The sequence below is a fragment of the Biomphalaria glabrata genome, chromosome 14 (genome assembly GCF_947242115.1).
Source record: "Biomphalaria glabrata chromosome 14, xgBioGlab47.1, whole genome shotgun sequence".
In the NCBI taxonomy this organism is placed as follows: Eukaryota; Metazoa; Mollusca; class Gastropoda; family Planorbidae; genus Biomphalaria; species Biomphalaria glabrata.
In genome coordinates, this window is record NC_074724.1 from 9,295,859 (window position 1) to 9,314,957 (window position 19,099).

At 36.1% G+C, this 19,099-nt stretch overlaps 1 protein-coding gene across 1 annotated transcript; it reads right to left on the reverse strand.

Annotated features, from left to right (window-relative positions):
* Window positions 1-7,431: 7,431 nt before the first annotated feature.
* On the reverse strand, window positions 7,432-17,360 carry LOC106055253 (uncharacterized). The gene is made up of 5 exons (XM_056009305.1): window positions 17,179-17,360; window positions 15,112-15,377; window positions 13,057-13,258; window positions 11,248-11,321; window positions 7,432-7,730 (listed from the first exon to the last, which is right to left on the reverse strand). Exons 1-5 carry the CDS (start codon window positions 17,219-17,221, stop codon window positions 7,491-7,493), a joined length of 825 nt encoding a protein of 274 aa, XP_055865280.1. The 5' UTR covers window positions 17,222-17,360; the 3' UTR covers window positions 7,432-7,490.
* Window positions 17,361-19,099: the final 1,739 nt, after the last annotated feature.

Sequence of the window (19,099 nt, forward strand, 5' to 3'; positions counted from 1 at the left end):
TTAGATAGACAAGAAAGAGAGATGAGGGAGAAAGATATTGGCTAAAGCTTATATGCAATGAAACATTTTAGCAAGCATAATGGACAAAGACTCAAACAGTGCTAGAGAAGGTGAGAATTATTTTTCTTAGAAAGAAGAGAGGTTGAAACAGAGCTTGTTAGAAAAAGTAAATTAGAGAATATTTCCTGTTCGTAGACTTTAATTTTGGTGCAAGTTCTATTATAATAAAAAAGTCCTGCTTTTCAAATTTTCCCCCGTCCTCCCCCACCCTAGCTACGCCCCTGCTTGGCACAAATGGTTTGTACGATACAAAAGTAAGCTAGAGCATGTTTGAAATAGTCTTATACTCTTCAGATAACCTCGATCTGAAAAATTTTAATGGATAATCCTTATTTCATTATTTCAATATAAAGTCGCAACCTCGATCAGTTCAAAAATCAAAGTAAAATTTTACTTTTTTTTTTCGTTATGGAGAATAATGATAAAAGCAAATTTTATAATATTTTACATTATAATTAATTCAAGTGTAGACCTATTCGATTATTACTCCAATAGTTCGTGGAACACTGTTTCAGCCCTCGTGGAACACTAGGTTTTCACGGTACACAGTTTGGAACATACTGATGTATTCTAATAAAGTGATTTAATTTGTATGTATTTTGTGTCATATAACATATACATTATTAAAAAATATTTTAAAATGTGTTTTTTTTTTAAATATTTAGATTTAGATTTTTATTTTTTTAAATATATAAACTATTAAAGGAAAACCATTGTACAAAATGTTTTTTGATTTTATTATTGCCTATCTTTGTTAACTTGATATTGAATGATTAACTAAGACGGTTTTTTTTCTATTTCACTAACTAGATTCCACGGTTTAAATTCCTACATACATAAATGTGAAACATTAAGAATAGTCGCATACATTTTGGTCATGGCCAGTTCTTTAACTAGAATTATTATGATAAAATTATTGAAAACTCTAACAAAGAATTGCCTACATACAAATAGACCAATGGTTATACCAATATTGGTAAAGCGATTAGCTTCTGAACCGGCGTTCCCGGGTTCGAATCCTGGTGAAGACTGGGTTTTTTATTTCTGGATCTTCAGGCGTCTCTGTGGGGGGAAATTAAAGGCTTTTGGTCGTTGTGCTGGCCAAATGACACATCATTAACCTCGGGCCACAGAAACAGACGAGATTTATATTATCTGCCCTATAAGTCGCAAAGTCCAATGGAGTCTAGACCAGTGGTCTTCAATCTTTTTTTGGCCTACCACCCCCTTTTAGTATTTTTTCTTTTAAAAAATCCGCAAGCGCCCCCCTCTAAGAAAAACACTTATTAAGAAGCGCGAGAAAGAAAATTTGAACAAAATGTCATCTATTTATTAATTTTTATGCTGTCAATAACACTTATCCCGTTTGACTGACGACCTCATGCCAAAGGCGATCTTCTTTGGCGACCTTAGAGGAGGACGCGTTACCGAGGTGCATTACGTAAGCGCTAGAAAGATCCACTCGGGCGCCATTTCACCCTCAATGGCTTAGAGGAAAGTACATGGCAGCATTCTCTGGTAGCAGATGGCCTCTGAGAGAGAGAGTTGGAGAGCTCTCACAAAGGCTGCGGGACAAACATTTGAGACTCAAAGAAAAGCCATTATTGAAGACAGTTGCAAAAAAACGGAAAGAAAACTTAAATATACCCCCAGCAGGTATCAAAATCGAACCTGGCATTACCATATAAACCGGCCCACAAATGAATGGCTTGTCGTATCATCGGCGTAGCCAGGATTTTTTCGGTGGGGAGATTTCTTTTTCTACCCCCATCTGCAATGTAAATGAATGTATATGAATGTATGTAATCTTCATTAGATTCTGGCCTTTCATTCTTTCGCGCGTTATTTTTTTTTCCTGGAATAGTTTCTTCTTTTAATTAATGATAAGACAGTACAAACCACCAAGGATTGCCATGGAGTCTGGGGGACCCAGCTGGGTCCGAGGCGAAGCCCCGCATCCACTCATTATATCCGTTATTTAAAGATGTAAACATTGTATATTCTGAGGTATCTACAGTGCAATTAGCTTACTACTCTTCCGCTAAAAAATTCAAAAATTAAATCTGCTACTGACTGCACTTAATTAATGGAGACCAGCGACTGCTAGAAAATAGTAACTATAGTTTTGCTTTACTTTTTGTATTGGAGGGGGCAGGGCTGGTCCTAGAGATTGCGGGGCCCTATGCGAAACGGATTGCGCGGGGCCCATTCTGGGTTGTGATAAGGATAATAAGTGAAAATTAAGTTTTTGTATTAGAAAATAAAGTCGTCTATGCACGTTCTTCATAGTTTACTAAGTACTAAATCACTGTCAATTTAACTTTATGAGTCATCTACAGTAGATAGTAGTTTTCCAACAAAAAGTCGATAAACATTTAGATCTGCCTTTTAGATTTAGCCTACTATCGACTAGCAATATCGCTTTTGTCATTTTTTTACGAGGTCGAGATAGATTTAGATTTATATTTGTATGCAGGGACTATAAAAGTAAATTAAGAATTTGAACTTCTTGTTTTAGTTAAAATTCGTCGTATTAAAATATGTTTACTAAATGAAAGCTGACAATGCCGTTTTTTTTTTATCGCGAGTATGATTAGCATTTCCATTTAATAAACCCCGAAATGACAATTTTGCATGTTTTGAGATGATTTTAATAATTTCAGGACATTTTCATGACTTTTTCGTATATCTTAGAATTTTAGAAAAATTTCAGGAACCCTTTAATAATAAGTTAAAATCGTTTAATTTAATAATTTACACCTTGCCTATGAAAGTGCGGGACCCACTGCGGCCGCATAGGTTGCAGTGGCCGAAGACCGGCCCTGGAGGGGGGGATAACCACAAAACCTCTTTTGGCTACGCTTAGAAAATTCGGTGACTGTAAGTTGGCTGCACTGGGGCATTAAGTAAAGTTTCCTTTTCACACAATGAAGTCTGAGGCAAGTGATGATTTGAATCCCCACCCCCCTCCACCCGGCTACGCCCATGTGTCATATTATAGGTGTAAGTTTAATACTCTTCAAAATATATACGCATCGAAAACTGTATGTATGCTTGCGTAGAATTACATAATGTATTTTATTTATTCATGTATGTAGTCTGAAAACTATAAAAAAATGGAATAGAAGCCTTAATGGGTTTGAAACTTTTTTTGGTATTACTTATAGATTACAGACGTTTCTTCAAAAATAAGATAGTTACGTACTACGAAATTCATGTGTCAATTTAGTCATGCATGTTGATCTGTGACTTAAAATATGCTAAGTCATTGGTTTTCCATGCTGACTCAGGCAACTCATTCCAGTAAGAGAAAAGAGAATGCAGAACGGTTAGAGAGGCACTTACAAGTACATTCTCCATTCTCAAAAAACGCGAATTGTAAATAAATATATCATGAGCCATTATTTAAATATACATATAAATCTCATTTCATTAAATATTGGATGTGACAGTGCTATTAGCCTATAAATTATTACAATTATTATAAGAATTCCCATTACTAATGACTTCATACTATGCATACTTATTATTTGTTTACCATTAATTGTAATAGTACAAAATGATTTAAATCTAGATTTTCTTAAAATTAAATAATATTTTTTAAAGTCTTAGGTGTAGTATTTTTAGATCTATGTTATTAAAAATAAAAAGAAAACCTACTCTATCTGTGCAAATCTCAAAAATAATAACTCTATATCCATATTGAGATATGAATAAGTTTGGTGTTAGCAATTTCGCGGCTGTGTGTGTGTTAAAGTTAATTCCTATTAAGTATTGTTAAAGAGCTTCTTCCATGTTCTCATTTGTTATGTTGGAGCGTTCAGATGACTAGATCAATCTATGAGATAAACTGCGAAATGGTTTCCCAATCAGGGAGCTCTCCATATAGTTTTCTTTCTTTTGGGGTGTTGAGGTTCTCAATTGTAGTCAAACTGAATTTCCATTTGATTGGATTAATAAAAATTATCTTATCTTATCATGGGGCCAGTGCCTTGTACGGGTCTCATGGTAAGAAGAACAGTTTTGAAGGACATGTTGTCTCATTCTGTTGTGTCCGGTCCTAAGTCGTAAGATTAGACGTTGATCTTGTCGGGAAAGCTTATAATAGGCATCATCTTTCTTGTGATTCGGATGAGAGCTTGTCCATTACTCATTTATTTTATTTCTTCCTTTCTACAGGATAGAGTGAAATGTTTAATTGTGAGTTTGTTCTCTCACTCCTGGTGAGTGTGTCACCCTTCTCATCTCCTTCTAGTTCTATAGGTGCTGGTATCCATTGTATCCGTTAAAGAGCTAACTGTCGCCCCTATTTTTTTCTGCGTTATATCAATGTTTTCAAATCGTTAGGTCGTTTAAGACATATACTTTATAAAAAAATGAATAATCATGTACATCACTGCGTAGCCATGTCAAATACTCAGTTTCTCATTGATCTTCGGACTCGAAGACAAGCCTTATTATTAAGTTATTATATATATATATATATATATATATATATATATATATATATATATATATATATATATAAAAGTATATATATATGTATATATGTATACATACAAGAATTTCTCGCTTAAGAGTATATAATTTTATTATCTTATTTCTCTTCTAACAAGCACATTAAGGGCTAAACAAAGAGAAGCCCTATATCAGAGCGCCACCTTTCCCTGTAGTGTTGCCAGTACAGAAATAATTGTTGCTCATGGTAAGAAGAACAGTTTTGAAGGACATGTTGTCTCATTCTGTTGTGTCCGGTCCTAAGTCGTAAGATTAGACGTTGATCTTGTCGGGAAAGCTTATAATAGGCATCATCTTTCTTGTGATTCGGATGAGAGCTTGTCCATTACTCATTTATTTTATTTCTTCCTTTCTACAGGATAGAGTGAAATGTTTAATTGTGAGTTTGTTCTCTCACTCCTGGTGAGTGTGTCACCCTTCTCATCTCCTTCTAGTTCTATAGGTGCTGGTATCCATTGTATCCGTTAAAGAGCTAACTGTCGCCCCTATTTTTTTCTGCGTTATATCAATGTTTTCAAATCGTTAGGTCGTTTAAGACATATACTTTATAAAAAAATGAATAATCATGTACATCACTGCGTAGCCATGTCAAATACTCAGTTTCTCATTGATCTTCGGACTCGAAGACAAGCCTTATTATTAAGTTATTATATATATATATATATATATATATATATATATATATATATATATATATATATATATAAAAGTATATATATATGTATATATGTATACATACAAGAATTTCTCGCTTAAGAGTATATAATTTTATTATCTTATTTCTCTTCTAACAAGCACATTAAGGGCTAAACAAAGAGAAGCCCTATATCAGAGCGCCACCTTTCCCTGTAGTGTTGCCAGTACAGAAATAATTGTTGCTCATGGTAAGAAGAACAGTTTTGAAGGACATGTTGTCTCATTCTGTTGTGTCCGGTCCTAAGTCGTAAGATTAGACGTTGATCTTGTCGGGAAAGCTTATAATAGGCATCATCTTTCTTGTGATTCGGATGAGAGCTTGTCCATTACTCATTTATTTTATTTCTTCCTTTCTACAGGATAGAGTGAAATGTTTAATTGTGAGTTTGTTCTCTCACTCCTGGTGAGTGTGTCACCCTTCTCATCTCCTTCTAGTTCTATAGGTGCTGGTATCCATTGTATCCGTTAAAGAGCTAACTGTCGCCCCTATTTTTTTCTGCGTTATATCAATGTTTTCAAATCGTTAGGTCGTTTAAGACATATACTTTATAAAAAAATGAATAATCATGTACATCACTGCGTAGCCATGTCAAATACTCAGTTTCTCATTGATCTTCGGACTCGAAGACAAGCCTTATTATTAAGTTATTATATATATATATATATATATATATATATATATATATATATATATATATATATATATAAAAGTATATATATATGTATATATGTATACATACAAGAATTTCTCGCTTAAGAGTATATAATTTTATTATCTTATTTCTCTTCTAACAAGCACATTAAGGGCTAAACAAAGAGAAGCCCTATATCAGAGCGCCACCTTTCCCTGTAGTGTTGCCAGTACAGAAATAATTGTTGCTCATGGTAAGAAGAACAGTTTTGAAGGACATGTTGTCTCATTCTGTTGTGTCCGGTCCTAAGTCGTAAGATTAGACGTTGATCTTGTCGGGAAAGCTTATAATAGGCATCATCTTTCTTGTGATTCGGATGAGAGCTTGTCCATTACTCATTTATTTTATTTCTTCCTTTCTACAGGATAGAGTGAAATGTTTAATTGTGAGTTTGTTCTCTCACTCCTGGTGAGTGTGTCACCCTTCTCATCTCCTTCTAGTTCTATAGGTGCTGGTATCCATTGTATCCGTTAAAGAGCTAACTGTCGCCCCTATTTTTTTCTGCGTTATATCAATGTTTTCAAATCGTTAGGTCGTTTAAGACATATACTTTATAAAAAAATGAATAATCATGTACATCACTGCGTAGCCATGTCAAATACTCAGTTTCTCATTGATCTTCGGACTCGAAGACAAGCCTTATTATTAAGTTATTATATATATATATATATATATATATATATATATATATATATATATATATAAAAGTATATATATATGTATATATGTATACATACAAGAATTTCTCGCTTAAGAGTATATAATTTTATTATCTTATTTCTCTTCTAACAAGCACATTAAGGGCTAAACAAAGAGAAGCCCTATATCAGAGCGCCACCTTTCCCTGTAGTGTTGCCAGTACAGAAATAATTGTTGCTCATGGTAAGAAGAACAGTTTTGAAGGACATGTTGTCTCATTCTGTTGTGTCCGGTCCTAAGTCGTAAGATTAGACGTTGATCTTGTCGGGAAAGCTTATAATAGGCATCATCTTTCTTGTGATTCGGATGAGAGCTTGTCCATTACTCATTTATTTTATTTCTTCCTTTCTACAGGATAGAGTGAAATGTTTAATTGTGAGTTTGTTCTCTCACTCCTGGTGAGTGTGTCACCCTTCTCATCTCCTTCTAGTTCTATAGGTGCTGGTATCCATTGTATCCGTTAAAGAGCTAACTGTCGCCCCTATTTTTTTCTGCGTTATATCAATGTTTTCAAATCGTTAGGTCGTTTAAGACATATACTTTATAAAAAAATGAATAATCATGTACATCACTGCGTAGCCATGTCAAATACTCAGTTTCTCATTGATCTTCGGACTCGAAGACAAGCCTTATTATTAAGTTATTATATATATATATATATATATATATATATATATATATATATATATATATATATATATATATATAAAAGTATATATATATGTATATATGTATACATACAAGAATTTCTCGCTTAAGAGTATATAATTTTATTATCTTATTTCTCTTCTAACAAGCACATTAAGGGCTAAACAAAGAGAAGCCCTATATCAGAGCGCCACCTTTCCCTGTAGTGTTGCCAGTACAGAAATAATTGTTGCTCTTTTCCTCCTCCGTCAGTGTGAAAGTCAACGTGGACATGTACAGGTATTCCTTGCACCTAAAGCAATCGTAGTACGGCACTGGGCCTTCCGAGTTGATGTCGAGGACATCGGATCTATATACGTGTTGTTTTCTAGAGTTTAGAGAGTCGAAATACCAATCGACGGTCAGATTGAGCAAGCTCTGAAACGAAACAAAGCAAACAATAAGGGTGAGAAGCGTGGTCGAGAGGCCAAGTGCGCTTGAACTTGGCTTGTCTTGGCTGCCTAGAAGGGGGCTCGAAGTTCGACACCCGATTCGGGCAGAGTTGCATCTACTGAGCGCCCCCCATCTGTCCTCAAATGAGATTGGACCAAAGCGCTCTGAGCATGCTATAAGCATGAAAGTAGCGCTATATAAAAGCTATAATAATAATAATAATGAACGAAAACAAATAAAAAGGTCTTCGTCTGGAGGTCTTAGGCGAAGTGAATTTACTATGGTGGACCCAAATAAAAAAAAAAAACAGGATTTAAAAAAAAGCCTATTGTATTCCAACAATAACATTAAGGACAATTTTCATTATATCTTCACATCTTCTTTTAGATCCTTATGCGAGCCTCCCCCCCCCCCCCGCACACACACACATGTGCGAGCCCCCCCCCCCCCCCACACACACACACACAATCGGAGGCTTTAAGCGGTTTGCCTTTGCCTAAGGTCTTAGCTTTATATCCTAGCTAGTCATTGGAAGAAAAAAAAGTTCAGCTGACATTTAAAAAAACAGTTACATTTTAAAACGTTCAAGATGGTATTGCATGGTAAAAACAAATTTAATGACACAACATGAAAGCAAAACCATCCGTTTAGTCTTGCTTTGGTGACACAAACCCAGACTTTACATGCTACGTTTGACTAAGCCACAATATTTGCTGAGTGTCATGGACACGGCATTTACCCTTTAGAAAAAAAAAATAAAGCTTCCCCTTTCAGACCTTGCGATCTATGGGGCAGATGATGTTAAGGTCATCTGTTTCCTTAGTCAACGGTTAACAAGCAGGGTGCTATGTGGACAGCAGAGCGACCAACCGCCTTTACTTTCCCCAACTAAAATCGGGTACCCATTAGAGTTGGGTGGACTCAAGGGCGCCCTAAAATCCCGAAATTCAAAATCCCAGTCTTCATCGGGATTCGATCCCAGGACGCTAGGTTTTGATGCCCATTTTATGATGTTTTCTGTTTAGAGGTAGCGTTGCCTTGCCAACAAGTTATTCCGTATTTTAGCAGATTTCGTATAGTTGCGCCGCGAACATAATCTAGGGTTTTGTTATAAAGTTTAAAGCTATTGAGTTTATAAAGGGAAAAAAAATAGTCGCTGGGCTGTTTTCTTTGTCTGAGTTCCAAATGAATCACCAAGATAGAATAAACATGAAACTTGAAACAAATCGACTATTGGATCCTATATAAGATTACAAAACTCACTTCGGATATAGGTAGCTGTGCAATCTACCGGTCCTGAAAACTATCCATCTTTCTTACATGTTTAATGTTGTACGTAGCAACAAATAAGCTCCCAATGTAGACATCATGTTTGCACTTCTCTTGGGACCTTAACACTCACACTACTTGATACCACCCTGCCTTTTTTTTTTTTACTCTCACACAAAAAAAAACACCTCGTAGTATTTAACGATTATAATTTATTATAAGTTTCTAATAAGTGACTCTTTCAAATTAGATTCCTTCTAATCCAATTGCTTACATAAACTTTAGGCCAATGAGTTTTGGCTGATTTATGAAGTTATTTAATACAACTTTGCTCGAGTCACTTTGAATAGATTACTGTCCTAATCCTATACTCTTAAGCGAGCAATTCTTGTATGTATGTATGTATGTATGTATATATATTTATATTTATATATATATATAAATTTTATTTCGAAAACGGCTCTAACGTTTTTCTTTAAAATTTCATGGTATGTGCATAATAGTGAGAAAAAAATTCTCAACTCATTGGCCACATCGGGAAAACTCGAGATCGACCGTTATATCGGTTTGAAAATGGCTCATTATCGAAAAATTAATTTTGGCTAGAATGTTTTATGAATGAAAATTTTCCATGACGTAAACGGGAAAAACGCTGCTTACGTCACTAAGCTTACAGCAGTACACTAAAATATTTCTTTGCAAACAAGAACGAGTTCTAAAGAACCATTAGACCTAATTAAACATTTGCGCACCATCTTACTGTAGATTGATTTATTATAGAACTATGAAAGAAAAGTAATGAAATTAAATGTGCCGATATATGATTAGTTATTGTGTTTTAAGTGCTTAATAAGTTGTTTACACTTTAATTGTGTAGAGCGGTGTAGATACATTTTACTTTGTTGTTTATTTTGCTGGTGACCTCCAGCTGTCTCGTTCTGAGGTTGCATGCAACCATGTGCTCTCTTCTATGTCAGCTAAGTCAAGTTTGCGCCATAAGCTGGTCTTTTAAGCGTTTCGGTGTTACGTCGACCACTTTTTAGCTCACCAAAAAAGACTGCCTTTGGCATGCGTTCGTCTGAGATTCGTCTCCCATACAGGATACTGCTCTGTCCAGCGTAACTGTCGGACTTAAAGAATTCGGATACACATTTGAGACCAAAAGAAAATTTGCTGCCGAGGACAAACGCAGACGCTAAAAGAAAATCTTAATCGAGCACCGCGGACAACGGTTATGCTTGCCTTGGAAGTGGCAAGATATGTAGGTCACAGCTGCAATCCTCATTAATTTTCGGACTCTAAGACAAGCCTTATTATTATTATTATTTTGCTGGTGAATTATTACCATGTGTTCATGCTTCGGTGTCTACTGTCCTGTACCAAAACAAAGGAAAGGGTCATAACACAGCTTCTCTACGCCTTACTTGCTCACACTAAACATGATATCCATCTAGCGGTCAACGAGTTTGCGTACGCTGCAGTCTCTTTTGATTTAACTATAAACCTCGGTAAAAAGCTTGGAGTTAGGGCGTGTTGACGGAAGGCCCAGGAGAGATCTGAATGGAGGGATGTGTAAAAGCAGGCCATAGCACCACTGGGATGGATGGATGGCAAAAGCCGGTATGAACTTCTTATAGTCAGGCTGGGCAGGGCACGTATCCCGTATGGGTAACGAGCATATTGTTTGGCGTAACAGAGGTGCCCCACGGAAACGTTTCTTTAGAAAACTAATGCGATGATTTAAGTCTAATAAGAAAAAATGCGCCATTTTACTTTGTCACTAAGTGCATGTTTTACCTATAACGTTTTGAGAATTTACACTGCAAAGACTTTCTTTCAAGCCATTAATAGTAAGCCTACAATTGTTTTACGCAAAAGATGGATTGTAAAACTATAAGACGGACGTGAGCTGTAGTTTGTCTAGGCTGTAGGAGGACTTAAAAGACTTTAAATTTAATCGACATGTACAATTAAGCCTACAATTAGAACTAACAGAACACTAAAACAACTCTTCAGATTAGTAGTCTTTATCCGATCGTTCATTTTCGTAATTACAAGAATATTCCCAAAATGACTTCGGGTATATAACCTTCCGAAATTATTTAACAGAGCGAGGCTCGGCCACCTGGTACAAAAAAATTCTCAAAATGACTTCGGGTATATATCCTTCCTTAACAAATTATTCATCCGAGCGAGGCTCGGTCACCTGATATGAAACTTTTATTCGACTTACAATAATAACACATGTGAATTTTGTTCTTCCATCAGTAAGTACTGCTTTTGTCTGTGCGCCGTATTTCAGCAAGTCTTTTCCATACAAAAACAAAAGTCAAAATAAATATCGTTACATTTTATAGTTGAAACAAGAAAAACAAACAAAATACTTTTTTTTTTTTTTTAAAGTTCATATTAAGTCTAAGTGTAAAAGTTTCAATTACTTTTGGATCAGTTATGTATTTAAATTCGTACTAGATCTAGAATCAAAAGTAACAATAATAAATCTGTGCGATTAGAAATATTTGTACCAATCGCTCTTAATCAATGAAATTGTATGCTTTTAGCTTTCTCAATGCGCTCTGATCCTATCACTTGTCTGGACCAGTTGAGAATGGCAAAAGTGTGTGGGGGGGGGGGGGGGAGAAAGAAGGGTCTATTTAAATAAATGTTTAAGTGATCGCTTTTTAAATGTATTAAAACAATACGTTGTACGACTTTAGTTCAGACTCCAAGGCTCAAGCCTTCCAAAGGGGACTAATTCAACATATACCACCGTATCTGTCAAGCACAATTTCTTTACTTTGTTTGATACCAAACTAAATAATTTATAATAATAAATAATTACAAATAATTAATTTACTAATTGTTTAATTTTTAAAAATTGATAACTATTTGTAAGACATTTAAAATAATAGTTCCGAAATTTAATCTGATTAGAGATTGTATGTGGGATGTAGCATGCACAAATAGAGCGAATGAAATGCTATAAGTTTCTAAAGAAACAGCTGCACAGTTTAGCCTACACCTTAATTTGTTATTAGAGTTTTTATTACAATTTTTTTTAGTATTTCAAGAACGAGAATGTTGATTATTCACCTCATAAAAAGTGTGCACATTTCTCTAGAAAACTAGAAAAACTTAAAAATTACTTTTTCAAACAGAAAAAAAAAAAGCTTATACTAAGTTTAGTTGTATCAATTAGTTAGGATGAGTCATGTGATTACATTTTAAATAGGTCTAGACTATCAATTATAGGCTAAATCTGTGCGATTACAAGTATTTTGTACCAGTTGTTTTTCTTTGGAGCAATTTAATGTATTAAACTTTCTCAATGTGCTTTGATCTTCCTACTATCTGGACCAGTTGGGGAAAGTGTCCGTGAGGGCGGGGGGGGGGGGGCTAGAGAGGAAGAAGGGGTATCTGTGTGAATGTATAGGTGATCGCTTTTAAAATGCGTTAACGTGTTCACTCAGGGCTCGTCAAGCCTCCACAAAGGGACTAATCAAACTTATACCAACACATCTGTCAAGCACGATTTCTTTCCTTTGTTCAATAGAATAATTACTTATACATTTTTTATAAAATTGATACTTTATTCGTCAGATGCGAGAAATAATTGTGCAAAAATTTAAACTTGATCTGAGATTGGGTGTTGCAGAGAAAACGTGTAGGTCTACTGACTGAGTTCATGTAAGTTACGTAATAGAAATTGCATCAAATGCGCACTTAACATGCTTTAAGCATGTAAGTTACGATGTAAGAAAAATAAATATAAAGTAGAGGTCCAGATAGAATTGTGTCACTGACCGGATATGGTTTAAGAGTAAATGTTTTAATCATTTTGACCCAGTCATGTACTTAAAGTTGTATTAGATCTAGACTATCAATAATAAAATCTGTGCGATTAGAAAAAGTTTTACCAATTGACCGGATAGGGTTCCAGGGCCGTAGTTTTAGCACAACTGGTCTATAAATTAGATTGAAAGCATTTTACTTTAGGACTATAACAGACTGCTATGTTGAACAACGGAGTTAGCTTGTCTACCTTTGCAAGTCAGATCCGAAACGCTAGACGCCAGGACAGTTCCGTTGCTCAGTTTAGCAGAACATCGATACAGACCTGCATCACTGCAACACGCCTCTTTAACTGTCATTGTCACCTGTATGGTATGCAGATTGCCGACCCCTTTCTCCGCCTCATTGGCTCCACTAAAACTTACGGTCCATCTCCTGTTGTTTTGTACGTACTGGAAATAATTTGCAAACAAGTAATTTAAAAACAAATAATTTAAAAAACAAATAAAGAAAATGAAGTCCTAGTTTTTTTTTTTAAATATTAAATCGTGGGAAGCGTGGTCGAGAGGTAATACGCTTGAACTTGGCTTGTCTTGGCTACCTATGAAGGGGTCAGAGTTGTTTTTACTGAACGCCTAAAGGCAGCACGGAAAACTTTCTCCCTCATACCCCCTTCCCCCACCTGTCCACAAATGAGATTGGACCATAGCGCTCTGAACATGCTAAACGCATGAAAGTAGCGCTATATAAAAGCTATAATTTAATTTAATTTCATTTTATAGTCAACATTTGTTCTATTTCCAATTAATATATATTACATAATTGACAAAATAGAAATCGATTATTTTTCTTAATCTATTCAATTTTCCTATGTAGTTGATTTAAAAAAAAGTCTAAAGTAAATAGGGATTACGGAGATCAAACCTGCGCCTATAACAAGCCATATAACGAACGGTCAAAACAAACATATATTATAGATATAAATCACTTAATACACTCGAAACTCTAAACGAACCGAAAAAAAAATTACTTAATGTTGACAAATATAAGAAGTAAAATAATGGGGATTTTCACAGCAGATGTTTATCACAATAATTTGCCGTGTTTACGTTGTTATTTTTTATTTATATCTAGTTTACGCGATCAATTACGTTGAGTTTGGACCAAGCGGTTAACTCGAGACTAGATCCTTTCAATCGAATCCTGATCATTTTACTGGCCTGTTATTAGGACGAAAAAAGATTGCGCACAAGGTCACTGATTTATCGAATTAACTGAAATAGGAATTCTGCATTTAGGGCCGGCCTTAGGCATAGGCAAACTAGGCAGACGCATTGGGCCGCCGATCGGTTTGGGCTTCGCACAGGACTCAAAATATTTTTTTTTCTAGAGAAAATACAGCGAAACGTGTGCTCAGTGTAATTGTTGCAGTATTCTAGGTTTAAAAACTTGGCCCTCATAGGACACTCGCCCAGTGCTCCAACCACAGCTAAGGTCGACCTTGTCACCGTCTGAAATTGTCATGCAGAGTTGTGCATCGCACTTCGAACTCTAAGGCCAGCAAAAGCAAAAAAAAAAAAAAAAAAAAAAAAAGACCTCCGTTCTACCGGCCTGGTGCCTATTTTGCTAAATTTAAACCAAACTTCGATTCACGCTGCAGGCATTGTCAGGACGACGTCGAGACAGTAAACCACATCCTTTACGAGTGCGCAACACTACACCCTAAACATGGCCATATGAGTGAAGCAAAAACTGGTTCGCATGAAGAGCTGGCTCTGTATGGAGACAGAGAAACTCTGAGAAGAACTGCCGCTTTCCTTGTCCGTGTTATCAGAGAATAGAGTTCTCAACACGGTGCCCTAGTGCGATGAGACTTACACGTTCCTCCTTCACACCCCTGTGCCTGACGGGGAGCGAGACTCGGGGTTAAACTTGAAGTTTAGTTTTGCGTTCACTTCCGGTGGACACGAACACTCCGGACTCGCGGACTAGAGACGCAGCCGAAGGCCGCACCAGCGGAACCCCCACCTTTTTCATTTGATCTACCAGGCTAACCGTGCGGGACATGCCATTTATGTAAAGGCCCCTTGAGAGACGAAGCCTTGACGTTGACAGATCGTTGTGGGAGCTCTTTTACATACCCACACAGTGCAATGAGGATGCTCTCGAACCCTCTTAGGCACTCCCGCTAGAGCCTTGTTGGGCTACCCTTTGGCCTAGCCGTCCCCTCTCACGACCGTTTCCACCTGGGTGCCACGATGAGGCGGGGTAGCGTGCCTCTGTCACAGCACTTAGCGTAACTTACTGATTGAGGAAGGCTTTCTTTCTCCACTGAGTAGTTGGCAATGACTTGAAAGTATGTATCAGACAGAGTTCTTCTGAACAAAGTCAAAACTAGAATGTAAGTGGCATCAGAAGAGCTACTGTTGCTGACAGATTGATCAGAGCCAGAGCTGGAGCTATAATTGGCGTTGTCTTGAGCTGGGCCGTTCACAAAGCTTAAACTATTACAAGTTACTTGGAATGTGTCTCCAGAGCTGATAAACAATTTATCTATATGAGGTTTTTGATCTGTTAAAACACAAACAAACAAAAAAATATACGATTCTATATACACTTTAAATACATGCATTATACAGGTAGGAGGCTTGGTTATATATATAGCTCCTGAGCTGTTCCTCCTTCGTGATCGAAGATGAGCACATTTCTCATATCCTATGGACTCGAAGATGACTGTTAAGTCTAATCCTCGCTCTAAAAAGCCGGCCGCATACGTGGCTTGGGTGGGTTTTGTCAGTTGCAGATAGCCATGCTTCATCTCTCAGATTCTTTTGGTTCGGAGCTGTTTCACTCTGGCCACTCTTCTTCCTTCAAAGGCGTGGCAAAGCGCTTGTCTCTCGGTTCTCCGGCTTTAATCCTAAGGAAGACTGGGAGTTTTTATTTTTATTTTGGGATCTTCATGACACCTCTGAGTCCACCCAAATTTAATGGGTACTTAATATTAGTTAGGGAAAAGTAAAGGCTGTTCATCGTTGTGATTACCACATGACAAACCTCGTTAACTGTAGGCTACAGAAACAGAGGATGTCATCTACCATTCAGATAGCTAGGTCTAAAAGGGGAACTTTAGTTGTTTTTTTATTATTATAAAAATGATAGAAATAATGATCAAAGTTGTGGCGTCTTTGCTAAAGTATAAAACGAGATAATACCTATTCTAAATACCTTTTCTACCAAACGTTTTGCGATACTTCTAAATAACATACTTACATTCATATATTTTTTTGTACTTGTGTTATCTTATTGTGTACAACTATATTACTTACTGATGTAATAGCATTTATTAATTGTTAGGTCTATTAAAAACTAATCCGTGTATCGTTTGACAATGTGTATAATCGATGAAGGTGATCGTTGATGACTACCACGCGTTTATTTTTCTTGTACATACGAATTATTGTTTATATGTTATGTGATCATGCAAATAACACACTGGCACGGTTAGTCAAACATGTGAATCAAACCATTACATTAATTACAGAGTTCAAAGGTTTCCACTCCAGTATTTTTTTTTTGGTTACTGGATCCACATACCTATATAGGTATGGCCCTCCATGGTTCAGAAGACAATGGATGCACCCAGGTGAGTCATTGGCTTTTGTTTCGTTTTCAGACGTGGCAGAATCTGGTGTGACTGATCAAACCAATTCTGTAGCGGCAGAGTTTGCCACAGTTCGTGTATGTATATGCATCTTTCTTAGCGTTGGCTGAAAGGGCAGCTTCGTTTCTTGTGCACTCAGCATAGGTATGCCTATGAGTATATGCGTATATGTTCCACTTGCAAAGACGAACCGCGTCTCATTTTAATTTGAACGACCAGGTTAGCTATACACAAAATACGCTTATTACCTAATATTCTAACTAAAAAATGTCTAGAGAGGAATGGAGAAAGACAGTTGACTGATCTAGTTTGTTGTCCCGAATGTCCAACAGATTAAGGGATTGGTAAATATAAAGGTGATATACATATATGTGGGTGGGGGTATACATAGATTTGCCAATGTCAAATGTTTTCTTTAATTAGCATATCCTTACAATTTTATTAGCATATCATTCTTTAATTCTCATAAACTTGTATAAAAGTATTTAGATCTAGATAGACCTATATATAGACTAATATAAGTAAAAATGATAATATTGAGATCACTTCAAGTTTACCTATACCTAGTTATTTAAGTAAGGGATACTCCTAGATCTAGATCTAGTTCTTTGAAATATTTTAGATCTAGTCTAGATAGTAGATTAGATCTACAACGATCTAGAACTAGAACTTACATCTATTGTATTCTTTACATATTTTCTGATTACTTACCAGAAGGAAGAAACAACAGACAAAGAAAAAAATGTATTAGCATATTGCTTGGACTATAATTTTACTAAAACTCTGTGTATTGATTGAGACACTCACTATTGAAGTTAAACTAGTTACTGTAGAGGCTACATGATACATTAGATTTAATTCAACTTTTAAAAAGTAGACTTTCGATCTTGTAATTTTCATAGCGATTCAACAAGCGTGCTTTTCAGAGTTGATGGCATGCAATTCACTGAACTTTTCGTTTTAACACTTTCTTATATTGATTCCATTCCAAACTAGGAATGAGTACAATATTTCTTATTCCATACGCTAGAATAAATTCGTGCAAGTGTTCTTTCTTCCCTAGTAACATTAGAGAATGAAATGGGTTGCCTGAATCTGCCAGAAAAAAGAACGAATATGCAGGGGCGCAGCTAGGGATTTGGGGGCCCGGGGGGATCGACCTCTTTGAGGGCCCCTTGCATTTTGACTTTCAACACCATGATATGAGATAATGTACTTTGTAAATATATAAGCCTACATTCAGATTGGTTCATTATATCAGTAAAATTAACAAGAAATAATCGTTAAGAATCTTTAATGAATAATACCGTTGTTTATTAGCAAAATAATGCACAAATGACAAATCTCAATTCATATCATTCACGACTTGCTTTCTGTAAAGCAAAGGCATTTATAACATCATCTTCATCTACTGTCTTGTGTTTGCGACTCCACTGACATAAAGGCAATGCTGCTAAGCCCCTCATTGTGCTCCTGAGATAGTTTTTGATAAACTTGAGCTTTGAGAATGATCTCTCACGTGCCTGAGTTAGCAGTATTTGGATGGAAATTGCAAAGTTTGAGCACACATCATTATTCATTACCATATGAAGCCAGCTTTCTCAATATGTCAGTAGGTGATTGTGGCGCTTTTTTTTTTTTAATGAAAAGTGCTCGTGCATCAGTTACATCATTGAACAAGCGATAGGCCTGTATTTCATTAAACAGGATAAAGTATCACAGTTTTTCATCAGCTTGTCATCATCCATAGACTCCAAGGGGTGTCTTGGTTCAAGAAGAAACCCAAAGGTGTCCACATGGTTTTCCAGCCTTTGGAATCTGTTCTTCTTCTCCATATTAACTGTCCAGCTCTTCTGTCGCAACACGTTTGAATTACAGTTCAATTGAAAGTAATACATCTGAATTCAACTCCATTAAGTCTTTTCTTTCTTCTAGTTATTTTGAATACAGTAACTCCATAGCATTCACTACATTTTTTTTTTTTTTTGCTTTTTCGATGGATTGGGTGATCAGTTTCATCCGTTTCTCATCATTTTGCAGAAAACATGAAAGGGTTTTAATTTCTCCAGCAGCTTCCCGTATTTGCAGTCCAGACTTTTTTAGTTTCTTAACTGTATTGATTCGGCACAGGAGAATTCCAGATAAGCGAAAATTTCATAATTTTCCATTGCTTAAAGAAGATTCTGTTTAATCCTTCTAGTGTCCATTCTTTCAGTTGTTGATTCAGAAAGTTTCTCCAATAGCTTGATGATTTTGTCGAGGTGCAAGGAAACTGCCGGCGTAGTTTCTTCTCTTGTGGACCACCTTGTAGTACTCTCCTTTTTTAACTCCCGGCTCCAGCTTCTTTCAGTTTGGCACATTTCTGGGGTGAATTGGAAAAAAAAGTTGAACAATTCTTGTACAGATCCAAAACAAAAAGGTGACAATGGCTGGATCTATCTCAGCAGAATGAAGAGCTGCCAGGTTCAAAGAGTGATTATCACAGTTCAGAAATGGTGCCTTTGGATTTATAGTTGCATTATCATAGCTTTGACCTCTGCACAGATCAAAGTCAAGTCCAATGTCTTTAAGAACTTTCAGAACAAGTTCTTCATAATGTTGTCCATTAGCTTTCAAAATTTTAAAGTAACCA